This window comes from Bubalus bubalis, chromosome 8 (genome assembly GCF_019923935.1).
Source record: "Bubalus bubalis isolate 160015118507 breed Murrah chromosome 8, NDDB_SH_1, whole genome shotgun sequence".
Taxonomy (NCBI): domain Eukaryota; kingdom Metazoa; phylum Chordata; class Mammalia; order Artiodactyla; family Bovidae; genus Bubalus; species Bubalus bubalis.
In genome coordinates, this window is record NC_059164.1 from 48,315,918 (window position 1) to 48,337,047 (window position 21,130).

General features: G+C 38.1%; 1 protein-coding gene across 2 annotated transcripts in view; it reads left to right on the forward strand.

Moving 5' to 3' along the window:
• The window catches only part of SLC26A4 (solute carrier family 26 member 4), a 58,960-nt gene extending 38,083 nt beyond the window's left edge, over nt 1-20,877 (forward strand). Inside the window, exons 14-20 of one of the 2 annotated variants that reach the window (XM_025291087.3) lie at nt 6,975-7,067; nt 8,415-8,510; nt 9,148-9,378; nt 11,100-11,154; nt 14,523-14,671; nt 16,771-16,854; nt 18,669-20,877. In XM_025291087.3, the coding sequence (XP_025146872.2) occupies nt 6,975-7,067; nt 8,415-8,510; nt 9,148-9,378; nt 11,100-11,154; nt 14,523-14,671; nt 16,771-16,854; nt 18,669-18,692 (732 nt within the window). In that variant the 3' untranslated portion in view covers nt 18,693-20,877. Of the gene's footprint in view, nt 1-6,974; nt 7,068-8,414; nt 8,511-9,147; nt 9,379-11,099; nt 11,155-14,522; nt 14,672-16,770; nt 16,855-18,668 lie in introns of those variants that run through there. The other variant, XM_044946601.1, reaches the window with a different exon arrangement.
• The last annotated feature ends 253 nt before the right edge of the window (nt 20,878-21,130 follow it).

Genomic DNA, 21,130 nt, shown 5'->3' on the forward strand with positions numbered 1-21,130 from the left:
ATTTAGATACAAAGACCAACAAATAACTGTAAAATTTCTATGGAATCACAAAAGACCCTGAGTAGCGAAAGCAATCTTAAGAAAGAACTAAGTGGGAGACATCATGCGCCCTGATTTCAAGTTCTGCTACAAAGCTATTGTCATATACGCTGGTTTCTCTTCAGATCATATAAATATTTCCCCTTTCTACTCCAAAGTTATTATAATCAAAACAGTATGGTATTAGCATCAAAATACATGTAGATCAATGGAATATAATATAAAGCCCAGAAATAAATTCACAGATACATAGACAGCTTATAACAAGAATATACAATGGAAAAAGATAGTCTCTTCAGTGATATTCAGTTCAGTCAGTTCAGTTGCTCAGTCATGTCTGACTCTTTGCGGCTCCATGGACTGTAGTTCACCAGGCCTCCCTGTCCATTATCAACTCCCGGAGTTTACTCAAACTCATGTCCATTGAGTCGGTGATGCCATCCAATCATCTCACCCTCTGCCGTCCCCTTCTCCTCCTGCCTTCAATCTTTCCCAGCATCAGGGTCTTTTCAAATGAGTCAGCTCTTCTCATCAGGTGGCCAAAGTATTGGAGTTTCAGCTTCAGCATCAGTCCTTCCAATGAACATTCAGGACTGATTTCCTTTAGGATGGACTGGTTGGATCTCCTTGCAGTCCAAGGGACCCTCAAGAGTCTTCTCCAACAACACAGTTCAAAAGCATCAATTCTTTGGCGCTCAGCTTTCTTTATAGTCCAGCTCTCACATCTATACATGACTACTGGAAAAACCATAGCTTTGACTAGACAGACCTTTGTTGGCAAAGTAATGTCTCTGCTTTTTAATATCCTGTCTAGGTTGGTCATAACTTTTCTTTCAAGAAGTAAGCGTCTTTTTATTTCATGGCTGCAGTCACCATCCGCAGTGATTTTGGAGCCCAAAAAATAAAGTCTCCAGCTGTTTCTGCTGTTTCCCCATCTATTTGCCATGAAGTGATGGAACTGGATGCCATGATCTTTGTCTTCTGAATGCTGAGCTTTAAGCCAACTTTTTCACTCTCCTCTTTCACTTTCATCAGGAGGCTCTTTAGTTCCTCTTCACTTTCTGCCATAAGGGTGGTGTCATCTGCACATCTGAGGTTATTGATATTTCTCCCAGCAATCTTGATTCTAGCTTGTGCTTCTTCCAGCCAAGCGTTTTTCATGATGTATTCTGCATATAAGTTAAATAAGCATGGTGACAATATACAGCCTTGATGTACTTCTTTTCCTATTTGGAACCAGTCTGTTGTTCCAAGTCCAGTTCTAACCATTCCATCCTGACCTGCATACAGATTTCTCAAGAGGCAGGTCAAGTGGTCTGGTATTCCTATCTCTTTCAGAATTTTCCACAGTTTATTGTGATCCACACAGTCAAAGGCTTTGGCGTAGTCAATAAAACAGAAATATGTGTTTCTCTCGGTCTCTCTTGCTTTTTCAATGATCCAGTGGATGTTGGCAATTTGATCTCTGATTCCTCTGCCTTTTCTAAATTCAGCTTGAACATCTGGAAGCTCACAGTTCACGTATTGCTGAAGCCTGGCTTGGAGAATTTTGAGCATTACTTTGTTAGTGTGTGAGATGAATGCAATTGTGTGGTAGTTTGAGCATTCTTTGGCATTGCCTTTCTCTGGAATTGGAATGAAAACTGACCTTTTCCAGTCCTGTGGCCACTGCTGAGTTTTCCAAATTTGCTGGCATATTGAGTGCAGCACTTTCACAGCATCATCTTTCAGGATTTGGAATAGCTCAACTGGAATTCCATCACCTCCACTAGCTTTGTTCGTAGTGATGCTTTCTAAGGCCCACTTGACTTCACATTCCAGGATGTCTGGCTCTAGGTGAGTGATCACACCATCGTGATTATCTGAGTCGTGAAGATCTTTTTTGTACAGTTCTTCTGTGTATTCTTGTCATCTCTTCTTAATATCTTCTGCTTCTGTTAGGTCCATACCATTTCTGTCCTTTATCGAGCCCATCTTTGCATGAAATGTTCCCTTGGTATATCTAATTTTCTTGAAGAGATCTCTAGTCTTTCCCATTCTACTGTTTTCCTCTATTTCTTTGCACTGATACCTGAGGAAGGCTGTCTTTTCTCTCCTTGCTATTCTTTGAAACTCTGCATTCAAATGCGTATATCTTTCCTTTACTCCTTTGCTTTTGGCTTCTCTTCTTTTCACAGATTTTTCTATTCTATTTGAAGCCTATTCTAAAGAAGGGGCTTCTCTTCTTTTCTATTTGTAAGATCTCCTCAGACAACCATTTTGCTTTTTTGCATTTCTTTTTATTGGGGATGGTTTTCTTGGTTAGAAAACTAACCAATCTAATCACATGGACCACAACTTTGTCTAACTCAGTGAAACTATGAGCTATGCCATGTCGGGTCACCCAAGATGGACAAGTCATGGTGGAGAGTTCTGACAAAATGTGGTCCACTGGAGAAGGGAATGGCAAACCACTTCTGTATTCCTGCCTTGAGAACCCCATGAACAGTATGAAAAGACAAAAAGATAGGACATGGAAAGATGAATTCCCCAGGTTGGTAGGTGCCCACTATGCTGCTGGAGATCAGTGGAGAAATAACTCAAGAAAGAATGAAGGGATGAAGCCAAAGAAAAAACAACACCCAGTTGTGGATGTGACTGGTGATGGAGCAAAGTCCAATGCTGTAAAGAGCAATATTGCATAGGAACCTGGAATGTTAGATCCATGAATCAAGGCAAATTGGAAGTGATCAAACAGGAGCTAGCAAGAGTGAACATTGACATTTTAGGAATCAGCGAACTCAAATGGACTGGAATGGGTAAATTTAACTCAGATGACCATTATATCTACTATTGCGGGCAAGAATCCCTTAGAAGAAATGGAGTATCCAGGCTTCCCTGTCCATCGCCAACTCCCAGAGTTTACTCAAACTCATGTCTGTTGAATCAGTGATGCCATCCAGCCATCTCATCCTCGGTCATCCATCCCGTTTTCCTACTGCCTTCAATCTTTCCCAGCATCGGGGTCTTTTCCAAGGAGTCAGTTCTTTGCATCAGATGGCCAAAGTATTGGAGTTTCAGTTTCAGCATCAGTCCTTCCAATGAATATTCAGGACTGATTTCTTTAGGATGGACTGGTTGGATCTCCTTGCAGTCCAAGGGACCCTCAAGAGTCTTCTCCAACACCACAGTTCAAAAGCATCCATTCTTCAGCACTCAGCTTTCTTTATAGTCCAACTCTCACATCCATACATGACCACTGGAAAAACCATAGCCTTGACTAGAAGGACCTTTGTTGGCAAAGTAATGTCTCTGCTTTTTAATATGCTGTCTAGGTTGGTCATAACTTTCCTTCCAAGGAGCAAGCGTCTTTTAATTTCATGGCTGCAGTCACCATCTGCAGTGATTTTGGAGCCCCCCAAAATAAAGTCAGTCACTGTTTCCACTGTTTCCCCATCTATTTGCCATGAAGTGATGGGACCAGATGCCATGATCTTAGTTTTCTGAATGTTGAGCCTCAAGCCAAGTTTTCACTCTCCTTTTTCACTTTCATCAAGAGGCTCTTTAGTTCTTCTTTGCTTTCTGCCATAAGGGTGGTGTCATCTGCACATCTGAGGTTATTGATATTTCTCCTGGCAATCTTGATTCTAGCTTGTGCTTCTTCCAGCCAAGCGTTTCTCATGATGTTAAATAAGTTAAATAAGCAGGGTGACAATATACAGCCTTGACGTACTCCTTTTCCTATTTGGAACCAGTCTGTTGTTCCACGTCCAGTTCTAACTGTTGCTTCCAGACCTGCATACAGACTTCTCAAGAGGCAGGTCAGGTGGTCTGGTATTCCCATCTCTAAGAATTTTCCAGAGTTTGTTGTGGTTCACACAGTCAAAGGCTTTGGCACAGTCAATGAAGCAGAAGTCAGTGATGTTAGGGATCCTGAACAGCCATATGCAAAAGAATGGACCTGGACTACTATCTTGTATAATATACAAAAATGAACTCAAAATGGATTAAAGACTTGAATATAAGACCTGAAACCATAAAACTAGAAGAAAACAAGGGAAGTTAGCTCCAAGACATCAGTCTTGATGTTAAATGTTTGGATCTGAATCCAAAAGCAAAGGCAGCTAAAGTGGGACTACATCAAACTAAATAGCTTTTGTGTGCAAAGGAAACTATCAACAAAATGAAAAGGCAACCAACTGAATAGAAGGAAATAACTGCAAATTATGTATCTTATAATGGGTTAATATCCAAAATATACCCAGAACTCAAACAACTCAATAGCAAAAAACCCTAAACAATTCAGTTAAAAATAGGCAGAGGCTCTAATAAGACGTTTTCCCAAAGAAGATATACGGATGGCTAACAGGCACAGGAAAAAATGTTCAGTATCACTAATTATCAGAGAAATGCAAATCAAAGCCACAGTGAGATTTTCCTTCACACCTGTCAGAAAGGCTATTAACAAAAAACAAGAAATAAGAAGTATCGGAAAGAGTATGGAGAAAACAGAACCCTCACACACTGTTGGTAGGAATGTAAATTGGTGTAGCATTATGGAAAACAATGTGGAGGTTCCTCAAAACATTAAAAATAGAACTATCACCTATTCCAGTTCTTGTTATTTATGTGAAGAAAATGAAAACACTAATTCAGAAAGATGTATGCACTCCTATGATCACTGAAGCATTATTTACAATAGCCAATATATGAAAATAACTTAAGTGTCCACTGATAGATGAATGGATAAAGAACTGAGCATGCGCACGCATGTGGGCACGCATATACACATGAATACTAATCAGAGATAAAAAGGAAAATCTTACCATTTGTAACCACATGGATGGATCTTAAGGTTATTATGAAAAGTGAAATAAGACAGAGAGAGACAAATACCATTAGAGGTATAGATTCTAAAAAACAACACAAATGAATAAAAACAAAATGAAACAAAAGTCACAGATACAAAGGACAGATTGGTGATTACCAGAGGGGAAGGGGGTTGGAGGTTCAGTGAAATGGATGAAGGGGGCGAAGAGGGTATTTATTGTGGTGATCATTTTGTGGTGTATATGAATATAGAATTATTATGTTGCATATACAGAACTAATATAGTGTTATATACCAGTTTTATCTCAATTTAAAAAATTTATCATGGTAGGAAGTAGACCTGGCCATGAAAGAAAGCAAAGAAAGAAACAACAAAATAAAGAAAACATGTATTTTAGCAACAAATAGTTTTTAAAAGCAAAGAAAAAAATTTTTTTAGATATTAGATACTGAATCTAAAATTCCAGTAGCTGCTACTTAATTTATTTTCACAGTCTCTGGCAGTTGTGTTGAGCCAGGTGCTGTCAAGGGCTAGAAAGGATTCTACGATGCTCTGAGGCAGGGAACACTTGGTGAGTTGGGGGTTCTGAGTTCTAGGCTCTAACTAGTGGAGACCTTGCCCAAGTCAGTCAGCCTCTCGGGGCCTCAGGTTTCTCATCTGAAGGGGCTGGATGAAAACTGCTATGATCCCTAAAGGGTAGAAAAGTCCATGATTCTGTTAGGTTCACTTTTTGTCTGGCCATTGTGTGTCAGGGTGCTGCTGCTGCTAAGTTGCTTCAGTCATGTCCGACTCTGTGCGACCCCAGAGACGGCAGCCCACAAGGCTCCCCCGTCCCTGGGATTCTCCAGGCAAGAACACTGGAGTGGGTTGTCATTTCCTTCTCCAATGCAGGAAAGTGAAAAGTGAAAGCGAAGTCACTCAGTTGTGTCCGACTCTTAGCGACGCCATGGACTGCAGCCCACCAGGCCCCTCCGTCCATGGGATTTTCCAGGCAAGAGTACTGGAGTTGCCATTTCCTTTTCCAGAACAAGCAAATAACATAATAGGCTTCAGTTCCTGCAAGTCCCTTAGATTTTGCTCCTTTTTTCCCCCTCCCTATTTTAAAATAGTTGAGGGAGATGGGAAGAAGGCCAGTCATATGAACTTGAGGCAATTCATATGACGATTTGGAGCCTCAGTTTCATTTTTTTTTAAACTTTTTATTTTGTATTGGGATATAGCCGATTGACAAGGTTGTGATAGTTTCAGGTGAACAGCAAAGAGACTCAGCTATACATATATGTGTATATATTCTCCCCCAAACACCTCTCCTATCCAGGCTGCCATGTAACATTGAGCAGAGTTCCCTGTGCTATGGAATTCTGGTTATCCATTTAAAATATAGCAGTGTGTACATGCCCATCCCAAACTCCCTAACTATCCCTGCCCCCTCCATTCTTCCCCCATACCAACAACCATAAGCTCATTCTCAAAGTCTGTGAGTCTGTTTCTGTTTTGTAAGTTCATTTGTATCATTTCTTTTTAGATTCCACATATAACAGATGTCATACGATATTTCTCCTTCTCTGACTGACTGACTTCACTCAATATAACACTCTCTAAGTCCATCAATGTTGCTACAAATGGCATTATCTCAATCTTTCTATGCCTGAGTAATATTTCATTGTATATATGTGCTACATCTTCTTTGTCGATGGACGTTCTCTGTCGATGGACATTTAGGTTGCTTCCATGTCTTGACTGTTGTAAACAGTGCTGCAATGAATATTGGGGTGCATATCTCTTTTGGGATCATGTTTTTCTCTGGATCCGTGCCCCAGGAGTGGGATTACAGGGATATACAGTATCTGTGTTTTGGAGTCTCAGTTTCATCATGTGGAAATTAGAGGGCTAGATAATTGCTTTCTAAGACTGTTTCTATTCTGACCTTCTCTGTGACTGTGGAAGTTCAGGAATTTGTGTAACTCTGTCTCCCAACTGCAATCTAGGCCCTATTCAAGGAAAGTTGACTGCCACTGCCTAGCTCCTTGGAGCAATTCTAACTCCGCTCCTAGCTGAATAGCCAAAAGCTTAATTGAATATTTAAATGATTTAAACTCAGACAATTTTTTTTTTTAAATGCTAGATTGAAGAACTTGAAGGTGTGAAGATTCTGAGATTTTCTAGTCCTATTTTTTATGGCAACGTTGATGGTTTGAAAAAATGTATCAAGTCCACAGTAAGTATTTTATCCCTAGAAATTTGGTTTCTAACCACCTTTGAGACTTCATTCATTTAACAGGTATTTATTTGGCCCTATGCCCTGTTCCCTTTGTACAGGGCATTAATAATTATAACACCCTTGCCCTCAAATAACTTTTAATCTATTAATATTTGGGGACAGGAAAAAACCAATAATAACACATATGTTAAAATTCAGGTAGCAATAATTGTGCTGGACAAAACCACAAGAGATGTCTCCAGGCAGAATCTGAGTAAGTTTCAAATAAGAAGTGTAGATAGTAAGTGTTAAGATTTCATGGAAGGGAGCGATCCATGTCAGGCTTTGCATGTCAGTGATCAGGCTTTGCATGGCAGTTGGGCAGAAGGAAGGAGATTAATGCAGGGGTTTGGGAACTGTGTGAGCTGAGAGGAAAACATGGGAATGTATATTGGGTAAGGGGTGAGGGGCAGTTGGAATAAAGGGTAAAAAGTATAAGTGGGTTATATAAGCAGGGAATTCTGGTCTTGAATTCTATGCTATGCTTTGAAGGTGGAATTTGCCTTTAGATCAGTGTTTTCCTAAGGTTCAAAGGAATGTTCCTAAATTTTGCAACAAGAGGGCTTTGTTATGTTAAGGAAATTTGTTAAGACTTAAAGCTAAAAAGGTTATTTTTTGCTGTTTTTTTTGTTTGTTTTTTTTTTTCTTACAGTCTTAGAGTCTTCAATATACTACCACCTTTCCTGAGTCTCTGGAGAAGGAAATGGCAACCCACTCCAGTACTCTTGCCTGGAAAATCCCATGGACGGAGGAGCCTGGTAGGCTACAGTCCATGGGGTCCCAAAGAGTCGGACATGACTGAGTGACTTCACTTTCACTTTCACTTTCCCTGAGTCTCTGGGTAGGTAGGTTAGGGTGGCCTGGTAGTGGAGACCTCCATCAGACCTCAGAATTTCTTTTTTGGCAGGATATGGAAGGGAGTATGGAGAAGGCAATGGTAACCCATTCCAGTACTCTTGCCTGGAAAATCCCATGGACGGAGGGGCCTGGTGGGCTGCAGTCCATGGGGCACAAAGAGTCGGACACGACTGAGTGACTTCACTTTCATTTTTCACTTTCCTGCATTGGAGAAGGAAATGGCAACCCACTCCAGTGTTTTTGCCTGGAGAATCCCAGGGACAGGGAAGCCTGGTGGGCTGCTGTCTATGGGGTCACATAGAGTTGGACACGACTGAAGCGACTTAGCAGCAGCAGCAGCAACAAAAGGCAGTAATATTGCTTGAGAATAGCCTTTCCAGGTAAAAACAGTCATTAATGAGCATTAGAAACCAAATGTTCTAACTAACTTAACATTTATTTCCAAAGGTTGGATTTGATGCCATTAGAGTATATAATAAGAGGCTGAAAGCACTGAGAAAAATACAAAAGCTCATCAAGAAAGGGCAGTTAAGAGCAACAAAGGTAAGGCAACGTCATCCTTTCCACTCCCCCTCTGAAATTCTCTCATTTCTCAGATGACATTAAAGCAGTTAGATTGTCTAAAACTAAATGTACCCTCTTTGGTACCCAGATGTGAACAGGCAGATGACACATGTATGTCAGAGAACAGCTGAGTTGTTCTTTTAGGCAACAGAGAATGGGAAAGAATAAAATGACATCAACAGAGCTCCTTGGAAACACAGGGTGTGATTTATCTTCCTCTTTCATGAAATAAACCTTATTTTTACTGAAAGGAACAAAACAAGTGCTAATTCAATACCAGAAAATTATTCACAATAGAAGACAGTTATAGGTTCATAGACTTTTAGAGCTACGGTATTTATTACCTTTTATTCAAACATTCCTGCCAATATATCTCTTGCCTAAGTTCCACCATCTTCCAGAAATCAAGCATTTCCTGGCTCCACTGCTCTTCCATTTTTCTTCCTAGAAAACATCAAAATTTGGGCTGAGGTAAATCTTATTCCCTAAGAGTTCATCCTCTTGATGTTTTGCTTACCAAGGAACAGTCTGTAGGACTGTGAAGTCATTTTAGATTAATTGTTGAAAGACTTCCCAGCTAATTGGTAATTAAGTTGGCAATGCTTTCTTTGTTTAGAATGGCACTATAAGTGGTGCTGGTTCATCAAATAATGCTTTTGAGCCTGATGAAGACATTGAAAATCCAGAAGAACCTGATATCCCAACCAAGGAAATAGAGATCCAAGTGGATTGGAACTCTGAGCTTCCAGTCAAAGTGAATGTTCCCAAAGTGCCAATCCATAGCCTCGTACTTGACTGCGGAGCCGTCTCTTTCTTGGATGTTGTTGGAGTGAGATCATTGCGTGTGGTAAGGTTCTGGTGTTTCAAATTACAGATTTGGAGCTTTGGTAATAGTGAAACGATGTGGGTTTCCTGGTCTTACAGAAGGGTAACTGATTGCACGGGTTCTGTAATTTTTTCAGGGGGATGCTTTTGCAGTGGAATGTATTATTAAAGCATGGGTTGCAGAGCTGGACTCCCTGGGCTTGAATCCTGGCTCTACAACTTATTAGTGGTGTGACTGTGGGCAAATCGCTTAATCTGTCTGTACCTCAGTTTCTCCATCTGAATGTGGGGATAGTGATGGTACCTCCTTCATAGGCTTGTTATGAGGATTAAATGAGAAGAATGAAGAGTGTCTGGCACATGGTCACCTGTCAGCAAGTATTACCGTTTGTTACGTTTTCTTTTCCTGAGAATATATATGACATGGAATATGAAAAGAAAAATGGGCAAAATTTAATATGTTTTTATCTGTTATGTGAACAGCAGCAGAATGAGAAACACGGTAGGGCTGGAAAAGCCAGGCATTATCAGGGTTAGATCTGCAGGAAGTAGGCCAGACATCTAGGCAGTCAAAGAGCTGAATGAAGAGCATGCGGGACAGAAACATTCTTATCAGAAAGCAGGTATGCAAGCTCAAGTTCAGTGATTCCTTTAACAAATAGATGTGCAATGCCTCAGATGTGCCAAGCCCTTGGCTGGGGACCAGAAACTATTAATAATTATGAAGTAGCCATAGTTCCTACCCTCCTGGGACTAAGCGATCTAGGGGGCAAGGAAAATGTTAAATAATCTTTTAAATAACAATTGTATTAAGTGCTCAAAACAGACTAATGAGGTCAACTTGACCAGGAGTGTCAAGTTTAAGTGAAGCCTCACATAGGTATCAAGAGGATTGGGCAGAAAAGCAGGCAGGTTCAAGGCACCGACAATCAGGTTTATGTAATAATATCAAACTACTCTCAACTAAGGTTTAACTTAGCTGGGGCTTCTTGTTGCTTTCAAATGCTAAAGTGACAATTTTGAAAACTCCAAACTTTATACTTGCATAGAGGTCTTGATCTTTTTTCCCCAGAAAATTTAAGCTCTGTTTGATTATTGTCCATGGGTCTTTTGTTTTGTCCATAGGTCTTCTGTCTTAATTCTTTTAATTCAACTTTTTATTTTGAGATAACTGTAGATCCCCATAAAACTATAAGAAATAATACAGAGAGATCCTCAGTACCACTTACCCAGTTTCTTTCAGTGGTAACATCTTGCAAAACTACAGTGTAAGAGCACAATCACTATACTGACGCTGCTACAGTCAAAATACAGAGGCCCTGGTTTCTAGGTCAGTGTTTACTCTTGGTGTCTGGTGGCCGCATATCCACAGCCATATCTCTTCCACTCAGAGACATAAATTCATACTCTTCTCTCCAACCAGCAGAGGTTGCATTAGGAAGCCTCCTCTATCCCTTCTTTCCTTCCTTCCACAAGTATTTACGAAGCTCTGTGTGCTATCCAGTGCTGGGCTATTGAGCACTGGATGTTGCCACCTCTTGAGACATGGTCTTTTCATCCTAAGCATCATCACTGTATGTTGAAACTTCGGTGGTTTTCCAATTTCCAACAATGAACTTTCTTCAGGCTCCTGATTCACCATGAAAGTGTTCAAAGTTTCTCCTGAGCAAGTAGTTGAATGCTACTGAGTTATAGGCAGGTAAAGTTACTCATTGTTACAAATTCTCCTTTTTAAATTTTTAGATTGTCAAAGAATTCCAAAGAATTGATGTAAATGTGTACTTTGCATCCCTTCAAGGTAATTGCATATATACATATCTATCTATAAGACTTTTCTTTAAGCCTTTTCTCCTACCTTGGAATGTGAGTACATAATGTCCAAAGGGCTTTTTTTCCAAAAACTATTTTTATTGTGGTAAAAGAGATATAAGACTTGTGCTTTTAGTCAAGAATCCAACTAATTCAGTGGCATTAAGTACATTCACCGTGTTGTGCAATTAATCACAACTATCCTTTCTTGCTTTCTTTCCTTTTTTTTCTTTTGGTCAGTATAACATTTATTACTGAGATATTTTGCACTATTTGCTTCTGTTTACATCTTTGAGATCCAGTGTGTATTTTACATTTACTGCACATTTTTTGTTGTTGCTGTTGTTATTTTCTGTTGTTTTTTTTTAATTGAAGTTTTAGTTGGTTTATAATATTATATTAGTTCCAGGTATGTAGCATAGTGATTTAGTATTTTTTCAGACTATAATTCATTATAGGTTATTACAAGATAATGGCTATAATCCCCTGTGCTATACAGGATTTCCTTGTTGATTATCCATTTTATACTTAGTAGTTTGTGTCAATTAGTCTCATACACCTAATTTGTCCTTGTACCTCCCTTTTGGTGACCAGGAGTTTGTTTTCTTGCTTTTTAAGCGTTTTTTTTTTTTTTTGTTTGTTTGTTTTTTTGATGTGGACCATTTTTAAAAGTCTTCATTAATTTGTTACAATATTGCTTTGGTTGTTTTATGTTCTGGTTTATTGGCCATGAAGCATTTGGGATCTTAGCTCCCTGACCAGGAATTGAACCCAAAGCCCCTGCATTGGAAGGTGGAGTCCTAACCACTGGACTACCAGGGAAGTCCCATGAGTTTGTTTTCTATATCTGTGGATCTGTTTCTGTTTTGCATACACATTCATTTGTATTTTTTTAAGATTCCACATATAAGTGATATCATAAAGCATTTGTCATTCTCTGTCTGACTTATTTCACTAAACATAATATTCCTTAGGTCCATCCACATTACTGCAAGTGGCAGAATTTCATTCTTTTTTATAGCTGAATAATATTCCATTTCATTTATGCCACATCTTTTAATTTAATCATCTGTTGACAGGCACTTAGATTGTTTCCATGCTATTGTAAATAAAACAAGACCTAATTAAACCTAAAAGATTTTGCTTAGCAAAGGAAACCATCAACAAAACGAAAAGACAACTTTCTGAGTGGGACAAAATACTTGCAAATTATGTGATTGACAAGGAGTTAATATCCAAAACATATAGACAGCTACAAAGAACAAATGCTGGAAAGGCTGTGGAGAAAAGGGATTGCTCCTAGATTGTTGGTGGGAATGTAAGTTGGTGCAACCACTATGGAAAACAGAATGGAGGTTCCTCAAGAAACTAAAAACAGAGTTGCCATATGATTCAGCAATCCCACTCTTGGGCAAAACTATAATTCAAAACATACGTGCAGCTCTGTGTTCATAGCAGCACTGTTCACAATAGCTAAGACATGGAAGCAACCTAAATGTGCATCAACAGATGAATGGATAAAGAAGATGTGGTATTAATACATATATACAACGGAATACTATGCAGCCATAAAAAGAATGAAATAATGCTGTTTGCAGCAACATGGATGGACTTAGAGATTATCCTACTAATTGAAGTAAGTCATAGAAAGAGAAGTACTATATGGTATCACTTGTGCAGAATCTAAAATATGACACAAATGAAACTATCTACAAAACAGAACAGATTTATAGACATAGAGAACAGATTTGTGGTTGCCAAGGGAATGAGGGGTGGGGAAGAAATGGCTCGGGAGTGGGGGTTAGCATATGCAAACTACTATGTATAGAATGGATAAACAATAAGGGCTTACTGTATAGCACAGGGAACTATATTTGACATTCTGTCATATATATATATATATATATATATATATATAAACTGAATCACTTTGTTGTACAGCAGAAATTAACACAACATCATAAATCAACTATAGTTCAATAAAAAATATTTGGAAAAAATACAGATAGCTCATACAACTCAATATCAAAAAACCAAACAACCCAATCAAAAAAAATGAGCAGAAGACCTGAACAGGCATTTTTCCAAAGAAAACATACAGATGGCTAACAGGCACATGAAAAGATGCTCAACAATGCTAATTGTTAGAGAAATGCAAATCAAAACAACAATCAGATATCATTTTATACCTGTCAGAATTTCTATCATTATAAAGTCTACAGTTAAAAATGTTGGTATGGATGTAGAGAAAAAGGGCACCCTGGTACATTGTTGGTGGGAATGTAAATTGGTATCACCACTGTGGAAAACAATTTGGAGGTTTCTCAAAAAACTGAAAATAGAAGTACCACTGGATCCAACAATTACACTCCTCAGTATATATCTGGAAAAAAACAAAAACACTAATTTAAAAAGATCTGTGTGTCCCAAAGATCACAACTGTCTATTTTCAAAAATACCATTGCCACAAACAGAAACTCTACCCATTAAACAATTACTCTGAAGGTCTTTTTGAATCTAGAAGGATTACTTCCAACTTGTGTCATAGAGCTGGTAACACCTGGAAACCTATGTCCTCTTAGCAGTGGAGGATCAATGGGGAAAAAACTGTCCTGGGGAGAGCAGAGCTGGAAAATGACTCATATCCCTGAGAACTAGAGGCACTTTCAGGGCACAAATCTGTGTCTGTCGATGTACAAGTGGTGTATAGGAATAGTAGTGGTTAGACTGAGTTCTCTAGGAGCAGAGCCTGAGATAAGGATTCTAGCACAAGTGACTTATTAAGGCAGTACACTGGAAAATTCATCAAGGACTGAGGGGAGCAGGATAGGGCAGGAGAAGACAAAGAGATGGCTTCAGAATCTACTTAGCTTGGTTTCACAGGGGAATACCTCAAGAAGAGCACCAGATGGTTTTCTTGAGGCAAGAGCAGCGGGGGGCTGGCCCTTTTACCTCCAGATCAGTCCAGCTGTGGCTGCGGGCCACCCAAGGGAGGTGGTGAAACCTCCTAGGCCTTCTTCAGGTGAGACAGTTCCCATTGGCCAAAGCATGTTCTCCATTGAAGGGTACAGCTGTGAACTGTTAGCAGTCAGACTCACAGCAGCAGGAGAATGGGTTCCCTGGAAAAAGAGAGACGGCTGGGAAACAAGACCATCTATTAATACCACAACCAGTTATGGTGTCACCATTCCATGTGCTACTGGAAAAGAAACTGACAGAGCAGGATCACATTCTGGAAATGAGAAAAAAAAAAAAAAAAAGATTTAAAAGGAGGAGGTTCCAAAACTTAGCATTGGTTGATGTTGTAAGAATATCTTTTCCTAGAGACTAACTAAACATTATCTTTTTCTTTTGAAGATCATGTGATAGAAAAGCTGGAGAAATGTGGTTTCTTTAATGATAATAACATCAGGAAGGACATATTTTTTATGACTGTTCATGATGCTGTCCTCCATCTCCAGAACGAGGTGAAATCTCAAGAGGTTCAAGATTCCATTTTAGAAACGGTAAACATTGAAACTTTCTACATACGTAGCTTTCCCAAACTACCATGGTTTCAGTAAATGTCAGAAAATTCCACAAACCTAAATTTGAATCCTAGCCCAGTGAAGTTTTTAAGCCACCTGCTTAACTTTTCAGAGCCTCAGTTTTCTCATCAGTAAAATCGGAGTAAAACATTCCCCTTGCTGGGTAGATATGAAGACTCAGTGGGACAGGTTATAGGAAAGCACCTGGTAGAAACCAGTACATTATTAGTTCCACAATGTGGAGGTTTACTAATATAAGTAGGCAGTAGCTGTACTGACTTTTAAGAAAAAAGGCACCAAATCTTGGATCTTCTGTGATTTGTATGTAAATGCAATTTAAATTCTCAGCAGTCTGTAAACTCTTATCAGTTTCTTTTCCCTTTGGCTACACCGTGTGACTGTGAGATCTTAGTTCCCTGACCAGGGATTGGACCTGTGCCCCCTGCATTGGAAGTGTGGAGTCCTAACTACTGGACTGCCAGGAAATTTCCTATCAATGTTTTTAAATAGGATTCATTAGGTCATAAGTGATCTTTGGGAAAAAAAAAAAAATTGAAAACCACAAATCATCCTAGAGTTTATTCTCCGAAAAACAGGATAGACCCTGACTTCCCACTGGCCTCCTTATTTTATCATTTTTCCTGTAAAATACCCAGGACAGTTGAGGATTCTGATGTGCGTCATTGGGCTGGGCCTACTGCTTAATACAAGAATGTCATCTCTCATGGACTGTCTCACCATGAATTTGGGAAACTAAAATGTCTATAAAAATGACAACAATAATAATCATTCTGATAACACAGTCCACTATATTTTAAATTGCTTCCTTTTTTTCTAAAAGTAGGATAAGTAGATTCTTAGTGTAGATTGAAAGTTACTGTTTGAAGTGAAACTAATTTAGAAAACAATAGTACATTATTCAATTCACCTATTGTTAGTAGAAAGATTGTTCTACTTAATGCTGTTGGAGAAAATACTACTTCTAAATACCAAGATGTGGATCTTAAATTAAAAAAAAAGGTGCTACACTCAAGATGCTCAGCTTTGAAAACCTGCAAACATTTTTTAAAATGTCTAAGGACTTCCTATGTGTCTAGAGGTTGGGAATCCACCTTCTAATGCAGGGGATATGGGTTTGATCCCTGGTCGAGGAACTAAGCTCCTGCATGCCACGAGGCATCTGAGTCCTTGTGCCGCAACTAGAGAGAAGCTGGTGAGCCACAATTAAGACCCAATGTAATCCCAGGGATGGTGGAACCTGATGGGCTGCCGTCTATGGGGTTGCACAGAGTCGGACACGACTGAAGCGACTTAGCAGCAGCAGCAGCAGTACCCAAATAAATAAATTAATGAAAAAAAATTTTAATATAACTGAAAATTGACTTATTGTTTTCCCCATAGGTAACAACAACAAAGCAGGATAGTGTAAAGAGAATTGAGTTTTTTATTTGTGAGATTAAAAGTAGCTAAAATGAAATGTTACTCTTATCTTGATGTACATTTAGAGTTGCTTTGGGAATATGCTTTATGGGTAAGACAAAGTCCAGATTGTTACTGGTTTCCTTTGTGTGTAGATTAAATTACACATTATGGCTAAAAAGCAGAATTTTCCTCAATAACCTACTTGGTCCATAGATGTTGGTTTCTATCTCCAATAAAATTAATTCCCATTCAATTCAACTTGAGATTGTTTATTGTCTTCAGTCAGGAGCCCTTCACTTCGAGTTCCCTGGATGTTCAATGCTTTACTAAGTGCTCTTAGCTTGGTTATTGAAAGAAAAGGACCATTGACTGCAGAATCATTTAGGCTGACTGGATGACTTGCTAAGTGTACACTTCAGAGGTTGGGGAAGAGAGTTGCAAAGGAGGTTAGACAATGAACTATACCAGTTCACACTTGAATGTGAAAAAAATGGTGGAGGGAGAATTCTAAGTGGGAAATATGAAAGATCAAGAAAGCTGAAAAGGATTTTAGATGAGAGGCACCAGCCAAGCTGCAAATCATTTTCAGTGAAGAACCAGGTAGGTTGATGCTATTAGGCTTCTAATAAATAGTCTCTGTGTTCTCCTTTGTCAAGATCACCCTCATCCAAGACTGTAAAGATCCTCTTGAATTAATGGAAGCAGAAATGATCAAAGAAGAACTTGATGTCCAAGATGAGGTATGATCAGTATTTTTGTTCAAAGAAAAGAATTTGAATTAAACAGAATAATACTTGTAGTATTAAAAATATTTGATAAAAACTATCCAGGGAAAATAATTTTAAGAAAATACCAAGAGGGTAAAATGGAAAACAGGGATTCTCTATTGAAGACATTAAGTACCAGGGGATGGGGAGGTGCCTTTTGCTCCAAGCCTACAGATGTGATCAGCAACTGGAAGCAGCCAACACATTTGTCTTGATTTTATACCTAAACTTCTGCACACTTTCTCTTTCAGAGACCTAAGGCCAGTGGGATAGGAGAAAGATGAATGGAGGGAATTTTTAAGCCAGGAGTTTCATAAGCCTCAGAAATATTGAGTTGGCCAAAAAGTTCGTTCAAGTTTGCCAGCTCTTAGGGACAAAACCAAAAGAACTTTTTGGCCAACTTAATTGTATGTGAAGAGTAGGAACCTCTTCCTCTGACTGATGATGGTTTTAGAAAGAGACGGATTCAAGTTGAAAGATGTTTCAAAATCAAGTAGCCCCACATCCTCAGCTCTGCAGAGATCCTTCCTACCCCATCTCTAAGGATGTTCTCTCAGCTTTTGTGTGAATGTTTCTAGACATTGGCAACTAGTAGCTTTTCAAGGGGGTTTGCTACCCAGCTGGAAGTCTCCAGGTGTCAGCTGTGCTTACAAACCAGATTCACCCTTTCTCTAAGAATCATCCAGTGGACTGAGATCATTCTGGTTGCCTTCTCTGAACAGTCCTTAAATATTTGAGAGCAGCTTTCATATTTATAACAGACTCTACCCTGAGTGAGACTCCTGTTTTCTTTACTGTTCCTCACGGCTAAGAAATTTGTTAGTTCTTCCCTGAACAAGAAGGGGATACAAAATCCCAGACAGGGTCAACTATGATGTCCCTTGGTCTCATCAAGATATTCACATTACAGTGACTTAAGAATGGGTTTATTTTCATAACAGCTACATCAATTTTTTTTGTTCTATTGAGCAGGGGTCTACTAAAGACTTGAGCATTTTCACATGAACCGTGGTCTAAGTAGGCACCTCATTTACAGTTATAGAATTGGTTTTGACCTTAATGCAGAACTACGTATTTTCTGCTAGATTACAGGCAGAGAAGATTTTTAGGGAAGAAATCACCAAGTAGAGTGAAAATCAGGGGTTCTGCATTTTAGCCCATCGGCTTAATGAGCTCAGGAATGTCATTATGAAGCTGTGAAGTCCTTCCAGCTTACTGTTTATGATTAAGGCTATAGGGACAAGTTAGTTGAATGAAAACTCAAGTATCACAATTGGAACTTAAGAAGTTGCCACACTATAGAAGTATTTTTGATGCCACATAAAAGCATCATTCAGGTAGGGCTCCTGTAGATAAGGAAACTGTAAAGCAGAGTGGTTTTAAGGGGCCGAACTTTAGACCAACAGACTTGAGTGCTGGCCCTGATTCTGCAACTTACCATCTGAGTAGTCTGCGACAATTTACTTATCCTGACCTCATTTTAGTTTCTTCATGTAAGATAGAAATAATAACGTTACAGAGTTTTGACCGTTAATGGGTACATGTAAAGGAATAAAACAGTCTTGTACATAGTAAGTGCTCAAGAAATAGTAATGATTGCTTTTAAACTACATTCAATTAGCATATGATGAGGTACAAAATTAAGTTTTTACCCTACTTTCATTGTGGTGCTATACACCTGAGTAAATGTAAGCAACCAACGCTACAAAGACATATTTGCAAAAAAGATTAGGTAGACTTAAGGAGAATTCTGTTGCATCAACACTGTTTCCCCCTTGCTTCCACAGGCTATTCGAAGACTTGCTTCCTGAAATTGAGCTCAGGAGGTCACTCTAAGCAAAGACTGCGTGGCAGAATTTCCCCACCATGTAATTCTATGCAAATATTTTCTGCATTGACTATTTTCTTTGAACTTGAAACACTCATTCTTTTTCCAGTAGACTTTTAAAAATCTTTTTTTTTTTAACCTCTTAACCACTGAAAGAGAAGCACAAAGATTGTTTCTAGGCTTTATTTATAAAATGAGTATTTTACTTCTAAAATGTGCAACATGGTCAAAGAGGGTTTAGCAGTTTGCAGGATCTGAGGGATCCATGCTGCTACTCCTACAACAGATTTGCTAGGAGTGTTCATGTGGGTACATGTGTGCTTCTGGTGCAGCTGGGGTAAGGGTCACCCAACAGTCTCTGTGGGCAGGTGAGTCAGGAACGATTATCCTGTAAATCTATTTCTGATTGACCTTGATACCTATGAGCTGCTCTGATCACAGTGTAGTCACAGTGAGTAAAGGCCGAAATAGAATTATTAGTGTACTTATCAGTAAAGGTCTTTAGAAATCCCTTTTGGTAAATGCATCCAAAAAGTTTTAAAAATACAAATTTGGTTAATGAAGTATTACTATATGTGACCAGATATGTAACTAGAATAAAGGAAATGTTCATTTAAAAGCTATAGAATTGACTCAGAGAAGTGATGTGATAAGATTATTGTGGTTTATTGATATTATTTTTTGATATAAAAAGCAAAGCTCACAAATAAGATCCAGTAAAAATATATGATACACTATCTTTAGTTGAAAAATGCAGTTTAATTTACCCTAGTTTATAGAAATGAGCATTGTGTACAGTATATTTAAGTATGGTCTATTTAAAATCTAACAGAAAAATTGTGTTATTTTGAACAAAAATCAATTTTAATATGTTCATAAGACCATGGTGACTAAAACAAGTTTATATTTTTTGTTAAAATGTTAGCAAGTACGTGAAGTGATCTTTAGCTAAATTCTAAACACCTTTCAAAAAATCTAAAAAGTGAACTGCTTACGTGTATGTATATAAAGACAAAGCATTCTAAATGAGTTCAGTATCAAAGGAAAAAAGTTGGTTTGGAATATATACATTGAAAATATATGTTTTTAAAAATCCATATGTTAAGCCAAAAAATTTTTACTTAACCTTTTCTGAGGGCCAAATATTTCTAGACATTGTGTATAATATATCGGCTTTGTTCCTGTGGACTGGTTGCATGAATTTTACACTGGACTGAATGAAGTTGTACTTCATTTCTAGAGAAAAATACTCAGGTTTTCAATTAAGATAATGTCTTAACTTGACTGAGAATGGTATTGTATCTCTGGCACAGATGTGTGGAGTTCCTAAAGGCATTTGGCTATCTAAAGGCAGCGTATCTTATCTCTAGTTTTCTTCTTAAATATAATCAGAAATAAGGTCTGTATCTACTTCTGAAGAAATGTCATTAGTGATCAGATCAAATTGGCTAACTAAAAAGCATCCTTCTCTTCCTTCTACCCCCACTACATGTTAGAATTTCATTGAATTATAGTGGCCTGTGATGTTACAATAGTCTTTGATGCTCATGAGTTATACTGTCTTTAATTGATAGGGAACAGATTTCTCACCTAGTTGAGGTGAGAAACATAACCAGGATTGTAATGTTATCTCATTTTTACAGTAATACTTTTCTATAATGGCAACAAGTCATAGCTCTAAAGACTGAATGTAATAGTCTTGCAGAAAATGGATGAATACCTCTGTTCAAGAGAGGAAATATGCACTGCTCTGTTTTTTTTTTTTTTTAAGTCAAAGGAAATACCAAAGTTATATTTTAAAGGCTAGAGTTTTTTAAGATCTTGGGTCCATTTGTGGCTATATAAGACCATAGTCTATTTGACTTGTTTCCCAAGCACACTCTAGTAATTTTGTCTCTTTATGCATCTTGTGAATAGTAAACATAATTTTAATTCTATATTTTCAGTAGAAATTTTACTTGAAATTAAAGCTTTTGTTATGTTTTTAACCTATAGGATAAGATTCTACCATTGTATATGAATTTCAACAACAAGTGAAAAAGTCAAATCATGTACATATGGAAATATTTGCACATATTTTTTATGAAAAATAATGTTACCTTTTAAACTACTCTGATGTGTCCCTTCTGAACGAAACTATTAAATATAATAAAAATGCTAAATTTTAAGTGTGCCAGTACTTTTTTTTAAAATTGTGATATAGTTGACTTACAATATTATATTAGTTTCGGGTATATCATAAACTGGTTCAAAATTTTTATAGAATATACTCCATTTAAAATTATAAAATATTGGCTATATTTCCTGTGCTGTGCAATATACCTTTGAAGCTTATATATTTTATACACAGTAGTTTTTACCTCAGAAGTCCCCACTGCTATCTTGCCTACCTTGCTACTCTCCCCACTGGTAACCCCTAAT